This window comes from Silurus aristotelis, assembly GCF_946808225.1.
Source record: "Silurus aristotelis genome assembly, chromosome: 16".
Lineage (NCBI taxonomy): Eukaryota > Metazoa > Chordata > Actinopteri > Siluriformes > Siluridae > Silurus > Silurus aristotelis.
Genome location: NC_139589.1, coordinates 9,457,234 through 9,475,561, shown reverse-complemented (window position 1 = coordinate 9,475,561; position 18,328 = coordinate 9,457,234). Strand labels below are relative to the sequence as shown.

Sequence of the window (18,328 nt, the reverse complement as noted above, 5' to 3'; positions counted from 1 at the left end):
ATAAAAACATTTCAATAAGACATCTTTGCTGGAAGTTGTTGGGAGTATCAGCCGGATACCGTGACACTGATAAATGACAATCAGATTGGGTTTTATTTACATTTTCAAGCATTTCAAGCATTAAGAAAAGAAATAAATCTTCACTAGAAAACAAACATACAATAAATCCCATCATGCATCTTCAAGAGAAACAACTCTAAATGTTTTCGATTTCCATAGTTTTTTCAAAGATAAAATTTGTATAATATGATCAAATAAGGTTTGTGGACACCTGATCATCATGCTCGCTGAACGTCCAATTCCATATTTAGTCCCTCTTTGCTGTTATAATCTCCACTCTTTTAGGGATGGCTATCCAGTACATTTTGGAATTTGGATTAGGATCTGATATGTCTGCGCCTTCAGCCAGAAAGGCATCAGGCGCTGGTGTTTGGCGAGAAGGTCTGGGGTGAAGTCGGCACTCCAGTTTATCCCAAAGGTGTTCATTGGGGTGCAGATCACTGGAGTACATGCACAGCAATCTTTAAAAAAATTGACAGTTATGTGCTTCATATTTTGTGGTAGCATTTTGGTGTAGGCACACATATAAGACTGATGGTCAAGTGTCCACAATCTTTTGGTCATATCGACAAAAATACACATATAATACACACCGGTAGCAACTACTTTTTTATTCCTAAATGAATTGAGTCAAGCCAGACTGGCCCCGTATTATATGTCCTGCATGTTGGTGGGTACAGGTGCCCTGTATGGTATGTGACATTTTTAGACCTTACTCTTTTCCAAGTTTTCATGCTGTCAGTCATGTTCTCTGTGCTCTCTATGTGGTGCTTCTGGTGTTTTGTTTAGTCTCTGAAAGGACAAAAGGAACTCTGTGCTCTGAATAGACACAGTACAGATGGTTTAACGTACACAGATAACTATGAATGTATTTACGTTAGGACAACGATGATACTCAGGGGCCACACGCTATGCAGGCACTTTCATTTGTCTGTAAGGACAATGGATTAAATACAAATAACCGGCCACCCACATTAATGTTTTAACTGCTTTTACACCACACAAAGAACTGCATAATTGTTTTATATAATTGCTTAGTAGGTGTTCATTTATTTTTTATATAAAATGATTAGAAAGGGTCTCCAGTGTCAGTGCTTTCTAGTGCTGCATTTTTCTAACTTTATGGCTTTCTTTTTCATAATTACCATAGGAAATGATTTAGAACAGAGAAAATCCTTGTGGGGATTTTTTTCTTAGTGACTGCGATGGTATAAAAATAGGCTGGTGATGGAATGATAATCTATAACATAAGTAATAAAAGGAAATCATTAGTTTGCAGACAACAAATGAACATTACATATAACTGTGGTGTTCTTAATTAATTAATTGTGCCCGGCCTTTTTTTGCATTTGAAAATTTAATGTTGTAATAATAAAAATTAAATATGAAAAATATTTGAAATAAAATTATTTTAATAAAATATGTCATTGCTTCAACACTTCGTTCCATCATCCAGACCAAAATTAGTGGCACTAATAATAGATTTCAGCAACACTATTAGTTTATAAACATAGCATTAATTGTTACGACTGACACCAAAAAGAGGAATATTAGATCATTCTTTGTTTGTTTAAAGATGTGCATTTTACCTATATATATTTCAAATTGTTGTATATTTATATTATTTAACTGCATTCTGACTTATTAAAAACTTATTTGAGATTTGAGCCTTCAACTCTCCTGATCTTCATTGTTACTGACTTGATGCTGACATGCTCTCCGTTCTTAGTCCACGTGTCCCAGTGAATGTGTGGCTGAGTAGAGGGATCATGGTCTAACGGTGAGCCGTTGAGATTTGCCCTGCCACACTGATTAAACCACCAGCCGGTGTTGTTGTGTTGAACGCTGCAGCTCTCCACGGCTTTGCCATTAAAAGTGCAGTAAGGAACGCAGCCATCATTATCTATATCGGATGTGCTGAAAGGTGCTGTGTCCTGATTTTGTTCTTGATCAAATCCTCTGAAAGCGTCACCTGTCGAGGAAGATAGCTGCTTTAAAAAAAAACTTTGTGAATTTAATAATGTAGTGTGACAAAGGCTACATACTGATAAGTTCCTATTATGTGCTGACCATCATTTTAAATGTGCTACAGGACAAGAACAAGATAAAAGATTTGAGAAAACAACAATTCTATACAGCTTTGAATTCTGCAGTCCAGGAGAGATCCAGTTGAAAATAAAGTTTCTCAGTCTCCTTAAACAAATATTTTAGAAATATTAGACATGTGGTATTTTACTTTAATGTCAAGTTGAGCAATAAACCCTCTGATTTGAGGGTATGCTTAGATTATACACATTCGGGACTTAGACAGCTAGGGAAGTCATTCTGTCATTGATGGGAATTTCAGCTGTTTCAATAAATCAGCTCACAGAAATAGAGCCAAATCCTCATCTCCCAAACATCTCTTTGCCATTTTTCTCTATGGCTGAAACTATTTAAATAAGACATGAAATCTTATTTTAGATTCTAAAGAACTAACAGTATAACACTGCTTGGTATTACACTTTACAAACACTGTTTTAATAAGTGTAAAACCATGCACTACAATTTTGTAAGAATCCCTGTGTTAATGTTATTGTGCCTGCTGTCTGTGCCTCTATCCTGAAAACTCATACAAACAAACAAGTCTTGTTAGTCTTTCTCATTAACAGGCTTTCCATGGAAGTGTTGCAATTTACACTACGAAATAATTGTAGATAATAAATCTAGTCTAAATAAAACTCTTGGGTGCTTGTTTGTAATCAAATCACATCCTGACATTTTGTTATACAGCATCCTCTAGGCAGAGTTGCAGATGTGCCGTATTATCGGTTTAATAATGGATCTAACAGCAGCCCGTGGGTGGTTCGAGACATTTTTTCCTAAGCAGAACCTCATTGATTCTTTTCCACATCTTTGTCCAACGTTTAAAAATTTTTCTTGGTCTTTCTGATGTTTTTTGTTTGGGTATGTTTTCTAACAAACTGTGGTGCCTTTCATTTATATTGAGATCAAATGACACTTTAATTGCCATCAGGTCATCTAATTCTGTCACTCAATAGAAAGCATTCGCAGCAGTGGAGATAAATACTTATGCAATGACACTTTTAAAGCAATATTGTTTTCTGGACTTAGGAAACGTGGGCTAATTTGTATACATGATTTAAACCTAATTAATAGAATTTTGCTTTGAGGTTTTAACACTACAGAATATGACACAAATTGAGAGATGAATGCTTATGCAAGGTATTGTATCTGTCACCATCATTACCTAGCAGCTTTGTTTACTGAAGAATTTTCTATAAAAAATATTGTATACAATGTATATAATAAACATAAATTATGGATTTAAATGGGAGGAAATTTATTTTTTTTCTTAAGTTAATACTATTTTACTGGGTCACCCTTATCGCTTCATAACAATCCGTGATTAACATGTATCATAATTCACATATTATACCTCCTAATAACTTAAAACAACAGTCATATTTCTTGTATCATAGCTCATGTAGTTCATCTAAATATTTTACAGGTAAGGCAAATGAGTAACATCTCACCTGCACTACCAGCATATCTGCCCAGATGAATTGCAAAGAATTTGTTCTCATCTTCAATCCAGAAGTTGTCGTATGAGGCATACGCAGTGGAGTCGTCTTGAGAGACGAAGGATATGTGAAGCTTAAAACGTGTGTTCTTCTGACCCACAATACTGTGCACTTTCCTTAAACCGAGCCAGTGTTCTCCTTCAGGGAAAACACAGAAATAAGGCATGAATATGCTTTTAATCCAATTAGATAATTAGAATAAAAGATTATCACTAGATAAAAGCAGAAACAAAGTAAACCAAACATCAGAATGAAGAAAATCTCCTGTAATCTCAGTCAATTTTATTTGTGGTATAATTGTTGTGCCAGACAGACAGGTTTTTGAGAAACTGCTGAATAATCAGAAACCAAAATCTTCCCATGAGCAAGTTATTCTGTGGGCAGAAACACCTTGTTGATGAGAGACAGACAAAAAAATTACTGCTGACGAAAAGGCCACTCAAATAAAAAAAATTCTACAAACACAGTGAGCAGAAAATCATCTCAAAACACCATTGAACACCAAGTCAAACGCAAAAATTTTTATCACAGAACCTGTAATGCAGTTTTGAAGGCCCAATAAATAAACCAATTGACCTGGTAGGGGTCCAAATCCATCCAGGTAGCTTGACCACGCACGTTTAAAGTCAGTCAGGCCATCAGTTCGCCGCTGGATCACCGTCCAGCCTCCATCCATGTAATCCATCTCACAAAAAACCTTAAACAAGTGGAAAGATAAAGTCTTGTTTATATCTCAAATGCTAGCTATGGTCTGGAGTTTTGAACAAAAACAGCATTTCCTGTCATTAGAAAAACATTTTACCTCAAACAAAAGCTCAGAGTTTTCAGGTTGAATGATGTAAACTCCACTTGGAATTTTCGGTGATACCTCCTGTAGTGTTTCCTTGATATCACTGCAGTCTCTACCTGTAAACATGAAGCTAGCATTCAATATAATAATAATAATAATAATAATAATAATAATAATAATAAGAAGAAGAAGAAGAAGAAGAAGAAGAAGAAGAAGAAGAAGAATGCAACCTGAATAGAAAACATATCAAACTGAGGAAATTTACTATTTTAAGAAAATAAATAAGGTTATTTTGAATTTAATGGCCCCAACACATTTAAAAAAAATTTGGAACAGGACCATGTTTACCACTGTGTAGCATCCCTGTTTTTTTAACAACAGTTTGTATACAATACAACTGGGAACTGAGAAGACCAGTTGCTGTTCTTTTGAGGAGACCAGTTACTAAAGATTTGGGAAAGGAATGTTGTCCCATTTGTGTTTGATACAGGATTCAAGTTGCTCAACAATCCCAGTTCTTTGTCGTATTTTTCCTTTCATGATATGCCAAATGTTTTCAATTGGTGAAGAGTTTGGACTGCAGGCAGACCAATTCAGCACCTAAACTCTTCAACTATAAAGCCATAGATGCAGTATGTGGTTTAGCATGGTCTTGTCCTGTCTCCATGGTGTCCAAAAAGAAAAACACAGAACAGATTTTCCATTTTGCCTCAGCCCATTTTAAATAAGCTTTGGCCTAGAGAGGCTGTTGGTGTTTCTGGAATATCTTCACATATGGCTTCCCTTTTGCATAATAGAGCTTTAATTTGCATTTCTGGATGACACTATAAAAGGTGTTTCTGAGCAGATGCAGTAATTTCCATTGCAGAAGCATCCCTGTTTTTAATGCAGTGTTGCCTGAGTGCCTTAAGATCACAGGCAACCAATAATGATTTTTGCTCCTTTCGACCTTTCTCATAGAGATTTGAATCTTTTGATGATAGATAATAAGATATTCAAAGTCGTCACAATTTTATCTTGAGGAACATTAATCTGACATTTTTCCACAATTTGTAGACAAAGTTCCTGCAAAGTGGTAAGCATCTGCCCATCTTTACTGAGAGACTCTGAGTTGCTAATTTACCTCATTAGTTTCAAAATGTTCCTCCAGCTGGTACTTTTTTAGTAACACTTACTTTTCCACCCCTTTATTGCCCCTGTCCCAACTTTTTTGTGAAGTGTTATGTTACATCATATTCAAAATGAAGATGGTACAATTCCTCGGTTGAAACATTTGGCATGTTTTCTGTGTTATATTGTGAAAAAGTGGATTGATAAAAGCTTGTAAAATTAATTAATTATTTAATTAATTATTCATTAATATTATATTATTCATATTATACAACTTGCTGTAGTTTCTTAATTGTTGATGCTGGCCTATTGGTAGCCTCCCTGATAAGTTTTATCCTCATCCTCTCATCAACTTTGGACCATCGTCTTGATCTTTGCAATGTTTCTGTGGTGCCACATTTTCTTCACTTATTGATGAGTTTTGACAGTGTTACATTTTACATTCGGTGCCTTTGATATTCTTTTGTAACACTCTCCTGATTGGTATCTTTCAACATTTAAGTTTTTCAGTTTGTTTGGCAACTTTTTGTGGCTCATGACTCATGACATCCAACAACATTCAAACATTCAAGCAAATACTACAGCAACAGCAGACTTTAATCTGATTTTAATCATAATCACTTCAATTGATGGCAGGTGTATGCCATTTACCAACAGACCTTATTTTGAATGTGACTGGGTAACTCTGATGATAGTTAGTGGAAGGGTGTGCGGACTTATGCAATCAGGGTGTTGTTGTTGTTTTTGTTTTTTTATTTATTTACCATGTTCCTTTTTTTTCTCTGTTTTTTTGTTATATATATGTGTGTGTGTCTACATGTATTTATGTACATACAGTGGGGAAAATAAGTATTTGAACACCCTGCCATTTGCAAGTTCTCCCACTCAGAAATCATGGAGGGGTCTGAAATTGTCATCGTAGGTGCATGTCCACTGTGAGAGACATAATCTAAAAAAAAAAATCCATAAATCGAAATATATGATTTTTAAACTATTTATTTGTATGATACAGCTGCAAATAAGTATTTGAACACCTGTCGATCAGCTAGATTTCTGACCCTCAAAGACCTGTTAGTCTGCCTTTAAAATGTCCACCTCCACTACATTTATTATCCTAAATTAGATGCACCTGTTTGAGGTCGTTAGCTGCATAAAGACACCTGTCCACCCCATACAATCAGTAAGAATCCAACTACTAACATGGCCAAGACCAAAGAGCTGTCCAAAGACACTAGAGACAAAATTGTACACCTCCACAAGGCTGGAAAGGGCTACGGGGAAATTGCCAAGCAGCTTGGTGAAAAAAGGTCCACTGTTAGAGCAATCATTAGAAAATAGAAGAAGCTAAACATGACTGGCTCCATGCAAGATCTCACCTCATGGGGTCTCAATGATCCTAGGGAAGGTGAGAAATCAGCCCAGAACTACACGGGAGGAGCTGGTCAATGACCTGAAAAGAGCTGGGACCACCGTTTCCAAGGTTACTGTTGGTAATACACTAAGACGTCATGGTTTGAAATCATGCATGGCACGGAAGGTTCCCCTGCTTAAACCAGCACATGTCCAGGCACGTCTTAAGTTTGCCAATGACCATTTGGATGATCCAGAGGAGTCATGGGAGAAAAAGTCATGTGGTCAGATGAGACCAAAATAGAACTTTTGGGTCATAATCCTACTAAACGTGTTTGGAGGAAGAAGAATGTTGAGTACCATCCCAAGAACACCATCCCACTGTGAAGCATGGGGGTGGTAGCATCATGCTTTGGGGGTGTTTTTCTGCACATGGGACAGGGCGACTGCACTGTATTAAGGAGAGGATGACCGGGGCCATGTATTGCGAGATTTTGGGAAACAACCTCCTTCCCTCAGTTAGAGCATTGAAGATGGTTCGAGGCTGGGTCTTCCAACATGACAATGACCCGAAGCACACAGCCAGGATAACCAAGGAGTGGCTCTATAAGAAGCATTTTAAGGTTCTGGCATGGCCTAGCCAGTCTCCAGACCTAAACCCAATAGAGAATCTTTGGAGGGAGCTCAAACTCCGTGTTTCTCAGCGACAGGCCAGAAAGCTGACTGATCTAGAGAAGATCTGTGTGGAGGAGTGGGCCAAAATCCCTCCTGCAGTGTGTGCAAACCTGGTGAAAAACTACAGGAAACGTTTGACCTCTGTAATTGCAAACAAAGGCTACTGTACCAAATATTAACATTGACTTTCTCAGGTGTTCAAATACTTATTTGCAGCTGTATCATACAAATAAAAAGTTTACAAATCATACATTGTGATTTCTGGATTTTTTTTTTTTTAGATTATGTCTCTCACAGTGGACATGCACCTACGATGACAATTTCAGACCCCTTTATGATTTCTTAGTGGGAGAACTTGCAAAATAGCAGGGTGTTCAAATACTTATATTCCTCACAGTATATATATATATATATATATATATATATATATATATATATATATATATATATATATATATATATATATATACCTGATTTTCCCAGTCTCTTGCGGATAGCACGATAGACCAAAAAACTTATAGGGAATTGTTATTATTGAGTCTTGTGTTAAAATAATACAATTTATCAATTAAAATACAATTATCCATTATAAAATGAAGGAAAATGTTAATACAGTACAGTACTGTATACGTTAAATGTCATTTTTGGGGCGTCATCCGTTTATCCCGTTTTTTCGTTTATCGAAAGGCGGTTTTGGAACTTAACCATCGCAATAAACGGCAGATTACTGTATATTCACACACACTGTATACACACACACACACACACACACACACACACACACACACACACACACACACACACACACACACACACATATATATATATATATATATATATATATATATATATATATATATATATATATATATATATACAGTGCCTTGCGAAAGTATTCGGCCCCCTTGAACTTTGCGACCTTTTGCCACATTTCAGGCTTCAAACATAAAGATATAAAACTGTAATTTTTTGTGAAGAATCAACAACAAGTAGGACACAATCATGAAGTGGAACGAAATTTATTGGATATTTCAAACTTTTTTAACAAATAAAAAACTGAAAAATTGGGCGTGCAAAATTATTCAGCCCCTTTACTTTCAGTGCAGCAAACTCTCTCCAGAAGTTCAGTGAGGATCTCTAAATGATCCAATGTTGACCTAAATGACTAATGATGATAAATAGAATCCACCAGTGTGTAATCAAGTCTCCGTATAAATGCACCTGCACTGTGATAGTCTCAGAGGTCCGTTTAAAGCGCAGAGAGCATCATGAAGAACAAGGAACACACCAGGCAGGTCCAAGATACTGTTGTGGAGACGTTTAAAGCCGGATTTGGATACAAAAAGATTTCCCAAGCTTTAAACATCCCAAGGAGCACTGTGCAAGCGATAATATTGAAATGGAAGGAGTATCAGACCACTGCAAATCTACCAAGACCTGGCCATCCCTCTAAACTTTCAGCTCATACAAGGAGAAGACTGATCAGAGATGCAGCCAAGAGGCCCATTATCACTCTGGATGAACTGCAGAGATCTACAGCTGAGGTGGGAGACTCTGTCCATAGGACAACAATTAGTCTTATACTGCACAAATCTGGCCTTTATGGAAGAGTGGCAAGAAGAAAGCCATTACTTAAAGATATCCATAAAAAGTTTCGTTTAAAGTTTGCCACAAGCCACCTGGGAGACACACCAAACATGTGGAAGAAGGTGCTCTGGTCAGATGAAACCAAAATCGAACTTTTTGGCAACAATGCAAAACGTTATGTTTGGCGTAAAAGCAACACAGCTCATCACCCTGAACACACCATCCCCACTGTCAAACATGGTGGTGGCAGCATCATGGTTTGGGCCTGCTTTTCTTCAGCAGGGACAGGGAAGATGGTTAAAATTGATGGGAAGATGGATGGAGCCAAATACAGGACCATGCTGGAAGAACTGCTGTTCACAAATGCTCTCCATCCAACCTCACTGAGCTCGAGCTGTTTTGCAAGGAGGAATGGGCAAAAATTTCAGTCTCTCGATGTGCAAAACTGATAGAGACATACCCCAAGCGACTTACAGCTGTAATCGCAGTAAAAGGTGCGCTACAAAGAATTAACTTAAGGGGGCTGAATAATTTTGCACGCCCAATTTTTCAGTTTTTTATTTGTTAAAAAAGTTTGAAATATCCAATAAATTTCGTTACACTTCATGATTGTGTCCCACTTGTTGTTGATTCTTCACAAAAAATTACAGTTTTATATCTTTATGTTTGAAGCCTGAAATGTGGCAAAAGTTTGCAAGGTTCAAGGGTGCCGAATACTTTCGCAAGGCACTGTATATAAATATATATATATATATATATATATATATATATATATATATATATATATATATATATATATATATATATATATATATATATATAAATTATATATTAATATACCACCGAAACATGATTACCATGAGCATGCATTGGCTTCACAGAAAACATCTCACTGTTGCTCCTCTGAACATCTAAACTGAGACTGTGGAATTTGCTTGAAAGTTCCATTACCTAAGAACAGAAAACATTTGAAATGTCAAGCAGTGGAACATCACTGTCTGGAAATATTGGTCCAACATGGAGACATTTCTACCTGATTAGAGAGGAATTCCAGGGTCTTCTGCTGTTCATCCATTAAATCTCGGATCAGCTTTCTGGTGCTCCTTGTATATGTTGTCATGGCATGCTGAAGGTTGCCTAATTTACATGTAAAGTGACATGCTTAATAATCTCCAAATCCATTCTGACTCATTGAAAAACACACGGAAAAGCATGTACATATATGTTGAAATACATACTGCACCAAGCATGCTTCTCTTCCTGCATGAGTTTTGCTGTCATCTCACATGGCACTGTGCACGGTTCCTTCTGTTCCTTCTGGTTCTGAGGAGCGGCATCCTCAAAGTCCTCGACTAGTGTCATAGGTTCATCAAGTGCAGCAATGTTTATGTCCTAATTTAGAAGAATGGCATGTGATCTTTACATTACAGTTTGTGCCGACGTTAACTAATAGTGAAAGCTATTCCTTTGAATTTCATGAGATGTTAACTGGTCTGCTAAGGTGGATATGCTTTGTGGTTTGAAAAAATATGCATATACACTGTTCATGCTCATTAGAGTACATCATACACTGACACATATTGGGTCTTAAAAGGAAACAGAAACAATTTACACAGGGTCACATGGTTAAATCTTATTACAATACACTATTCAGTCAAGCTGAAACTGAAATGAAGAGAGAAAAAGACAAGAAGAAATGAAAGCAGAGAGCGTAAAAAGACTTACCGCAGTCCTGTTGGGAAATGCAAGAAGATTTGGGAACATATACATCCAAAACAATATGATCCAAATCATGTTTCTTGACTTATTCTGAGCTCAGTGAGTACATAAAGCTAAACACCTCTCAATGAGAGGTGTAGGTACTGAGAAGCCGTTTGGTTTGGGACTGCCTCCTTGGCCACAGTACAACAGAAGAAGGACTGCACTGTTGCTTAGACCACAACATATTTTCACCCTGTCTTTCTGTCCACAATCTATACAATAACAATTGTAACCCACTGTTGTTTTATTGCACTTTGACAACATCCTGTATCAGCTATGAAAACCAGATGTTGGATAGAAATGTGACACTTCAGACTGGCAGTGTTGGGAAATCAGCAGGGTTGAGAGAGGAGCATACGTAAAGTGCATTCTTTCCAGGAGCACAGCAGGTTCCAGCCTGGTTTGGTAAAAAATAGCATTGTAAGGTGGAATGTCAGCAAAAAATGGACGTTGCTTATGTTGGCCCTCATTATTGCATATGGAACAGAAATTGCGTTGTGTGGAAAATCTGATCACAGTTCAGAGGGTCTCAGGGTACACATCTGTTGGCCATTACATAGCTGTGCTGAGTAAGCACACGTTTGCCAGGAACAGCCTGCTAAAGCATCAATGTAGACACATTTTTTAATGCTTCAGTGATTTAATAAAGGTTTAATATAATACACACAAATTTTATATGCTGTAAAACATAATTTTAGAGTTTTAGCTTTTTTCTCTATAGGAAAATCACACAAAAAAAAAAAGATTTGTTAATAGAATTGCCTGCTTATTTATTTATTAGGGGGCACAAGTAGTGTTGGCACTTTGCAGTATCAGGGTCCATGGTTCAACCCTTAAATCATGTTACAGTCTTTTGTGTGGATTTCCTCCTGGGTTTCCGGACGTTTCCACGCCTCACAAAAAGTGGATTGGCTACTAAATTGCCCCTAGGTGTGAATATTTGTGTGTGTGTGTGTGTGTGTGTGTGTGTGTGTGTGTGTGTGTGTGTGTGTGTGTGTGTGTGTGTGTGTGTGTGTGTGTGTGTGATCAAATGTTTGACTCCAACCCTGACCACAGTATAGGACACAAAAGCTGACTTCTTTTTGTTTACTTGTTTGTTTATGGTACTTATGGCTTTACTCTGGTCTGTCATGATGCACCCAGCAAAAACCCTGGAAAAACAGTATAGTTAATATACGGTGAATTGTGATATTTTTTGACTTGGTTTTTTTTTTACTGCATCAATTATGTTATTGGAAAGGGAATTATTTATGGATTATTATGGATTATTTTATTTTTATGGATTTTTTATTATTTTATTATATTATTATTTTTTATTTAATTTAACTATTTTCAGAATCATGGTTTTAACAAAAAATAAAGATTAATAACAGTACATACCAATAATATTTAGATTCTTTGACTTATTTTTTCGTCTGCGCCCATTAGGGGTCGCCACAACGGATCATTCGTCTTCATACTACTCTATCCTCTACATCTGCCTCATTCAAACCAACTACCTGCATGTCTTCCCTCAGCACATCCATAAACCTCCTCCTTGATTTTCCACTTTTGCTCCTTCCTGGTGGCTTCATCCTCAGCATTCTTATACCGATATGCCCCATGTCCCTCCTCTGCACATGTCCAAACCATCTCAATCTCGCCTCCCTCACCTTGTCTCCAAAACATCCTACATGCGCTGTCCCTCTAATAAACTCATTTCTAATTCTGTCCATCGTCATCACTCTCAACGAAAACCTCAGCATCTTCAGCTCTGCTACCTCCAGCTCCACCTCCTGTCTTTTAATCAATGCCACTGTCTCTAAGCCATACAACATCACAGGTCTCACCACAGTCCTATAAACTTTCACTCTTGGACATACCCTTCTATCACAAAGCACTGCTATCACTCTTCTCCACCCACTCCACCCTGCCTGTACTCTTTTATTTCACTCCTCTAACACACTCTCCATTACTTTGCACTCTTGACCCCAAGTACCTAAACTCCTCCATACCCATAATATTTGGATTTAATGTTCATACTCATGCATATATATCTACATATATTTATATATAAAAAAATATTGAACAGTTTGATATTTTACATTTCTTATAAACATTTTAACAGGACTTTTTCCTGTTACATGTATTGGCGCAGAGGCTCATGGGAAACACCTTTTTGCAGTGGTGACGAACTGGCCTCGTCTCGGCGTTTCTATGGTAACTGTTTGCCCACAACCAACATGGCGGATGTAACGCACGCGTTTAATAAAACCTTTAAATTTAATCTGCTTCCCAATATAAAGTCCGCATTCCTGGAAGATTCGCGGATTTCGGAACTGTTGATGAAATGGTAAGGAATCGATAAGCTAACGTTATTCATTATTCACCGTGTTTTACAATACACATTAGCTAGTTTACCATAGCGCGGACAACAGTCGCTAGGCAACAGGTCACGCTACACGTCAAGAGGATATACATTTGGCTTAATATCAATTTCCTATTCATCTAATGCATTGTAACCTCTCACTTTTGGAGGATTCAATAGTTAATAAACTAATAGATTATTGACTTGTCTTGTTTAAACCATTTAATAGGGAATATATATCATTTGTGTAACATATAAAGAAATATATGGATAGATGTTCCCAATCCTTTTGTAGCCAATGGCCCCTATAAACCTTCTTATCTTCGCACATATACCTTATATTTAAAGAATATTATAAAAAAAATGTGTACAATAATAGTACTAAAGTCATATTTCTGTATTTTGCGATGAGAAGAAACATTGCTTCCCTTGACATTCAACCCATTCAATTCAATTGACCATTCAAATAGTAGTAGGTTAAGATTTCAACCATTAAAAAGTACATTCATTGATTCAATTAATTAATCGACCCCTATTTAATAGACCCCTGACTGTCTCCTAAACCACTGGACTGTATTTGAAAGGGCTATACATTTTTCCTTATTTCCATAATGTATCTTCTTGGTCTTGTCTTTGCTATTTTGAATTCTTAATTAATTTTTTCTTCTGTGTGTTACTTCAGGTCCATGTTGGGGAGAATTTCTGTCCAGGCCTTTAACTTTGACCAGGTCTTTCAATCTTACATGATGAAAGACTTTGTTTTGGTGAGTTGTGCAACAGCATTTTATTCACACCATTATAAATTAATGGTTATATAAGATTATAAGGTGACCTGTGTTTTGTTTAGAATTTCTTTCAGGACCCTTGTGTGAAAAACAACTTGCATGTGTTGGACACTTCAGGTGTATGGAAACCTCTGGGTAGGCTGGTGTTGTCACAGTGATTCAGTGTGTGTACAGTTTATAAATACATGACACAGTATGTTGTTGCAAAGTGTATTTATTTTAACAGGCAGAGATGTTACATGTGTAGACGTGGAACATGTTCCTTGCACTAAAGTGTCTGTGGACATATTTGACCCAATTTTCTCCAGTGGCATCGTGCATTCATCTGGTCACATTACCAAATGTTTTCATGAAGTACATCCTGACTTTGATAAGTTGCGAATGGTAAGCATGCGATACTTAAATCGTTTTAGATTTCCTTACGATTGCTTAAATTTCTTTCAAGCAAAATGCATTGTGTATTTGCTGATGTGTTTTAGATGCTGATTGAAGAGGACTCTGATAACTATCATGTGGTCAGTGCATGTGACCGTCAGGAGTTCCTGTTTAGGCTGTTTAAGCACATTGTTCTGGGTGGTGAACTCTGCCAGTATGAAGATATCATTAGTCCTTACATCGAAACTGCAAAAACAATTTATAAAAATTTGGTGAGGTAAGTCTTTGAGTAAATTGTATACTCCAAATATCACAGTCACATGGTGTGTTGTGTATATATACAGAGCTGTTAAATTCTTAACTGGTGGAACCTCATCACTTCTTTTGTGGCTGAATGAACACAAAATTCCCACAGCAATGCCACAAATTCTACTTACAAGCCTTCTAAATAGACTGAAGGTTATTATTACAGAAAAAAGGGGCTACATCTTAAATAGGATATTCAGCAATTACATATGGGTGCAATGTTCAGGTATCCATAAACCTTCAACCATAGAAGACTGTATGTTATCAAATCTACAGCAACAACTTACACAGGGACAGGACAAGTTATATTATATAAGCCTAATAATAGAGCGTCATAAACAAAAGTGCTGATATTTAACAAATAGCTCTTCCACTATTCTTAATCCAAGCCATCATGTTCATGTTATAGTCATGTCATAGATCGTTAACTAGCACAGTTGGTTACACTGCTTCCTGACCACACCCCTATAGAGTATTGGGTATTTCTTGTAGATTTGATAATGATGTAAGGAAAGTAATTAAAGAAAGCTGACTGATCATCTTTCTTCCAAACTTATGGGAAATCCTTTGGCGTGTATGTTTGGTCATTTCCTTTTAACGATTATTATGCAGTTTCCACCCACCACTTCATTTGTTTTTCTATGTGAATCACAGTGAAACTGGTCTTACTTCCAGTTATTTAACTGAAGATGTACAAGTATTCAAACTGCATTTTACTCACTTTCCTATTGTTCAAGAAGGTTATTTTTACAGTAATAGGGGACTTAGCAGGTTCTTCAGCAAGCACATAGTTTTAATGGTTAAATCTGGAACTGTGAATTTAACAGCTGTGACGAAATAATAGTGAAAAAGGAAGCAGACTAAACTTGTCATATGGGAATCTCCTATGGCTGTGTATGTTTGATTATTAGGAAATCTTCTCTCACCTGTTTGTCCAATACCTAACACAGATTTACTGGTAGTGTTTTCAGCCAGTTAGATGTACTCATGTTGATATGGAAACAGGGTATTTGGTTTGCTGCACTGAAAAATGAACCATGTTATTACTTTCTTTTTAGTGTTCAAAAAGATTCGGAGACGAAGGTGATCAGCATCATATCAACGATTTTGAAAGTCTCTGCCTATGTATGTGTCTCAAATACATCTTGACTAATGAATTGCATCCGAGACTTGTTATAAATTGTTGTATAATCTCTGTGTGTTTGTGTCTGCCTTTTGTTTTTGAGTGAAATACGCCAATAAAAGTATACACAAGAGTGACACGATGAAGAAATTAATCTTTTTTTTTTTCTTTCAGGATGATTATGGTTTGTGTTATCCCTCTGAAAGAGACAGCGAGCAGACATTCACCTATCTGTGCATTGATCCTTTCAAACGGCATGTGTATGTCTTGTACCACAATTATGGCATAGGTCAGTTCAATAAATTATGATATATAAAATTATATATATATATATATATATATATATATATATATATATATATATATATATATATATGTATATATGTTTTTCCCTTTTATTTTGCACCTTTATTTTTTCTTTTTTAATTACTGTTTTCATTATGAATCTTTGTCTGTCAATAAAAAACATACAAAGCAAAGTGCAGCTGAAGAGGCCTTGATGTTGTAGTAAAGTGTGTCAAGTCACCAACAAGCAAGATTTGACTGTTTAATGTTTATTAAATTGTTTACTATTTATCACAGACCGCAAAGAAAACCCCGTGAGATTTGGGGAGATTTCAGTGACCTTCAAAATGTGTGTTTTTATTAAACAGCCAAAAGAGAAAGAAAAATGTCCAACCTCGGTCCGTGGGTAAATTGGTACCGGGCCGCACAGAAAGAATACATAACTTACATTATTTTCGTTTTATTTATTATCTGATTCCGAATGATGTTTTATTTTGGAAGGTTCCCTGATTCTTTCCGCCACATCTGTCTATGACTTACTCTTGATGCATGTCAAGATACTTCAGTCACGTCTTACCAACATCCGCTACCTTCTTAAAGGGGCTGCTCTGGCCGCTAACACGTAATACTGTACATTACATTTTATTTTGTTGTATTTATCCGCCACGCCTTAAAGGCCGGTCCGTGAAATTATTGTCCGGCATTAAACCGGTCCATGAAAATATTGTCCGACATTAAACCGGTCAGTGAAATTATTGTCCGACATTAAACCGGTCCGTGAAAATATTGTCCGACATTAAACCGGTCTGTGAAATTATTGTCCGACATTAAACTGGTCTGTGGCGCAAAAAAAGGTTGGGGACCACTGCTCTAAATGGACAATGTACCAAATGTTCACCACATGTCTCTAATGTAAGGGGACAAAACACATTATATATAGTTGACTGGCAATCTCAAAGCTGTCTTACATGAAACGAAACGGTTTGAATGTGAAAATGTGATAGGGACCATAAACAGGAAGAAGATTTTAAAAACCCTGATGATACAGGGAAATTTTGGTGACTTTCAAAGGGTACAGTACAGTACAGTACAGAAAAAATGTATACATTTTTATAATGTACTGTATTACAGTAATCACAGTACTGCTAATTTAGTGATCAGCTAAGAGAGAAAGAAAAACAACCTTTAAATGTTACAGGGACCACACCATAGTATACAGATATGTAAAGACCAGCTAGGATTTATATATATTTACAATTATATAGAGTTGATACAGAATGAAGCAGAACTGTATTATGATAAAGTCCATTAGTAATTAGTAATAACAACAACAGCAAGGCTTGTTGGTGAAATTTTGCAAGTTTAATGGCCAGTTTGACTATTAGGAAACTTTAAAAAATTATATATTACAAAAAGCATTGAAGCAAAATTAGGAAACATGTTCCAGGGTGTAAAAATTTCAAAGTTGCAATTTAATCAAATCAGTCAGAGGGTTGGTGACAGACAAATAATTAGGCACAAACCTGCAAAAAAAAATAGCCAGCCAGCTCCAGAAACACTCTCAAATCCTTTTTGGTGTTGGGTCTCAGGCAGGTTGCAATTTCAAAAATACCAAAAAGTTTGTAACTAATTATTTAGGCACATATGTGTGTACATCCCTGTGCACACACCTCACCTTCACATGGTGTTCCATCCCCTACCTCCACCATGTGGCAGTGCACCTGGAAGTACCCAGGCCCCCACAGCACTGGCAGGCTGGCTCAGGCTTACCTCCTGCACCTAGTTCTAGGAAAATAAGTATTTGAACACCCTGCTATTTTGCAAGTTCTCCCACTCAGAAATCATCGAGGGGTCTGAAATTGTCATCGTAGGTGCATGTCCACTGTGAGAGACATAATCTAAAAAAATAATCCAGAAATCACAATGTATGATTTGTAAACTATTTATTTTTTATGATACAGCTGCAAATAAGTATTTGAACACCTGTCTATCAGCTAGAATTCTGACCCTCAAAGACCTGTTAGTCTGCCTTTAAAATGTCCACCTCCACTACATTTATTATCCTAAATTAGATGCACCTGTTTGAAGTCGTTAGCTGCATAAAGACACCTGTCCACCCCATACAATCAGTAAAAATCCAACTACTAACATGGCTAAGACCAAAGAGCTGTCCGAAGACACTAAAGACAA

General features: G+C 36.7%; 2 protein-coding genes across 2 annotated transcripts; one reads left to right on the top strand and one right to left on the bottom strand.

The window, feature by feature from the left end:
- Positions 1–74: 74 nt before the first annotated feature.
- angptl5 (angiopoietin-like 5) lies at positions 75–11,590 on the bottom strand. Its single transcript, XM_083564923.1, has 8 exons — positions 10,882–11,590; positions 10,395–10,548; positions 10,190–10,293; positions 10,014–10,107; positions 4,447–4,550; positions 4,221–4,341; positions 3,597–3,782; positions 75–2,032 (listed from the first exon to the last, which is right to left on the bottom strand). Exons 1-8 carry the CDS (start codon positions 10,948–10,950, stop codon positions 1,713–1,715), a joined length of 1,152 nt encoding a protein of 383 aa, XP_083421049.1. The 5' UTR covers positions 10,951–11,590; the 3' UTR covers positions 75–1,712.
- A 1,450-nt stretch (positions 11,591–13,040) lies between these two features.
- On the top strand, positions 13,041–16,187 carry cfap300 (cilia and flagella associated protein 300; the record flags this gene model as incomplete). The annotated part of the gene is made up of 7 exons (XM_083565395.1): positions 13,041–13,249; positions 13,947–14,028; positions 14,112–14,184; positions 14,276–14,433; positions 14,529–14,701; positions 15,789–15,855; positions 16,028–16,187. 7 exons carry the CDS (start codon positions 13,041–13,043, stop codon positions 16,160–16,162), a joined length of 897 nt encoding a protein of 298 aa, XP_083421521.1. The 3' UTR covers positions 16,163–16,187.
- Between the last annotated feature and the right edge of the window lie 2,141 nt (positions 16,188–18,328).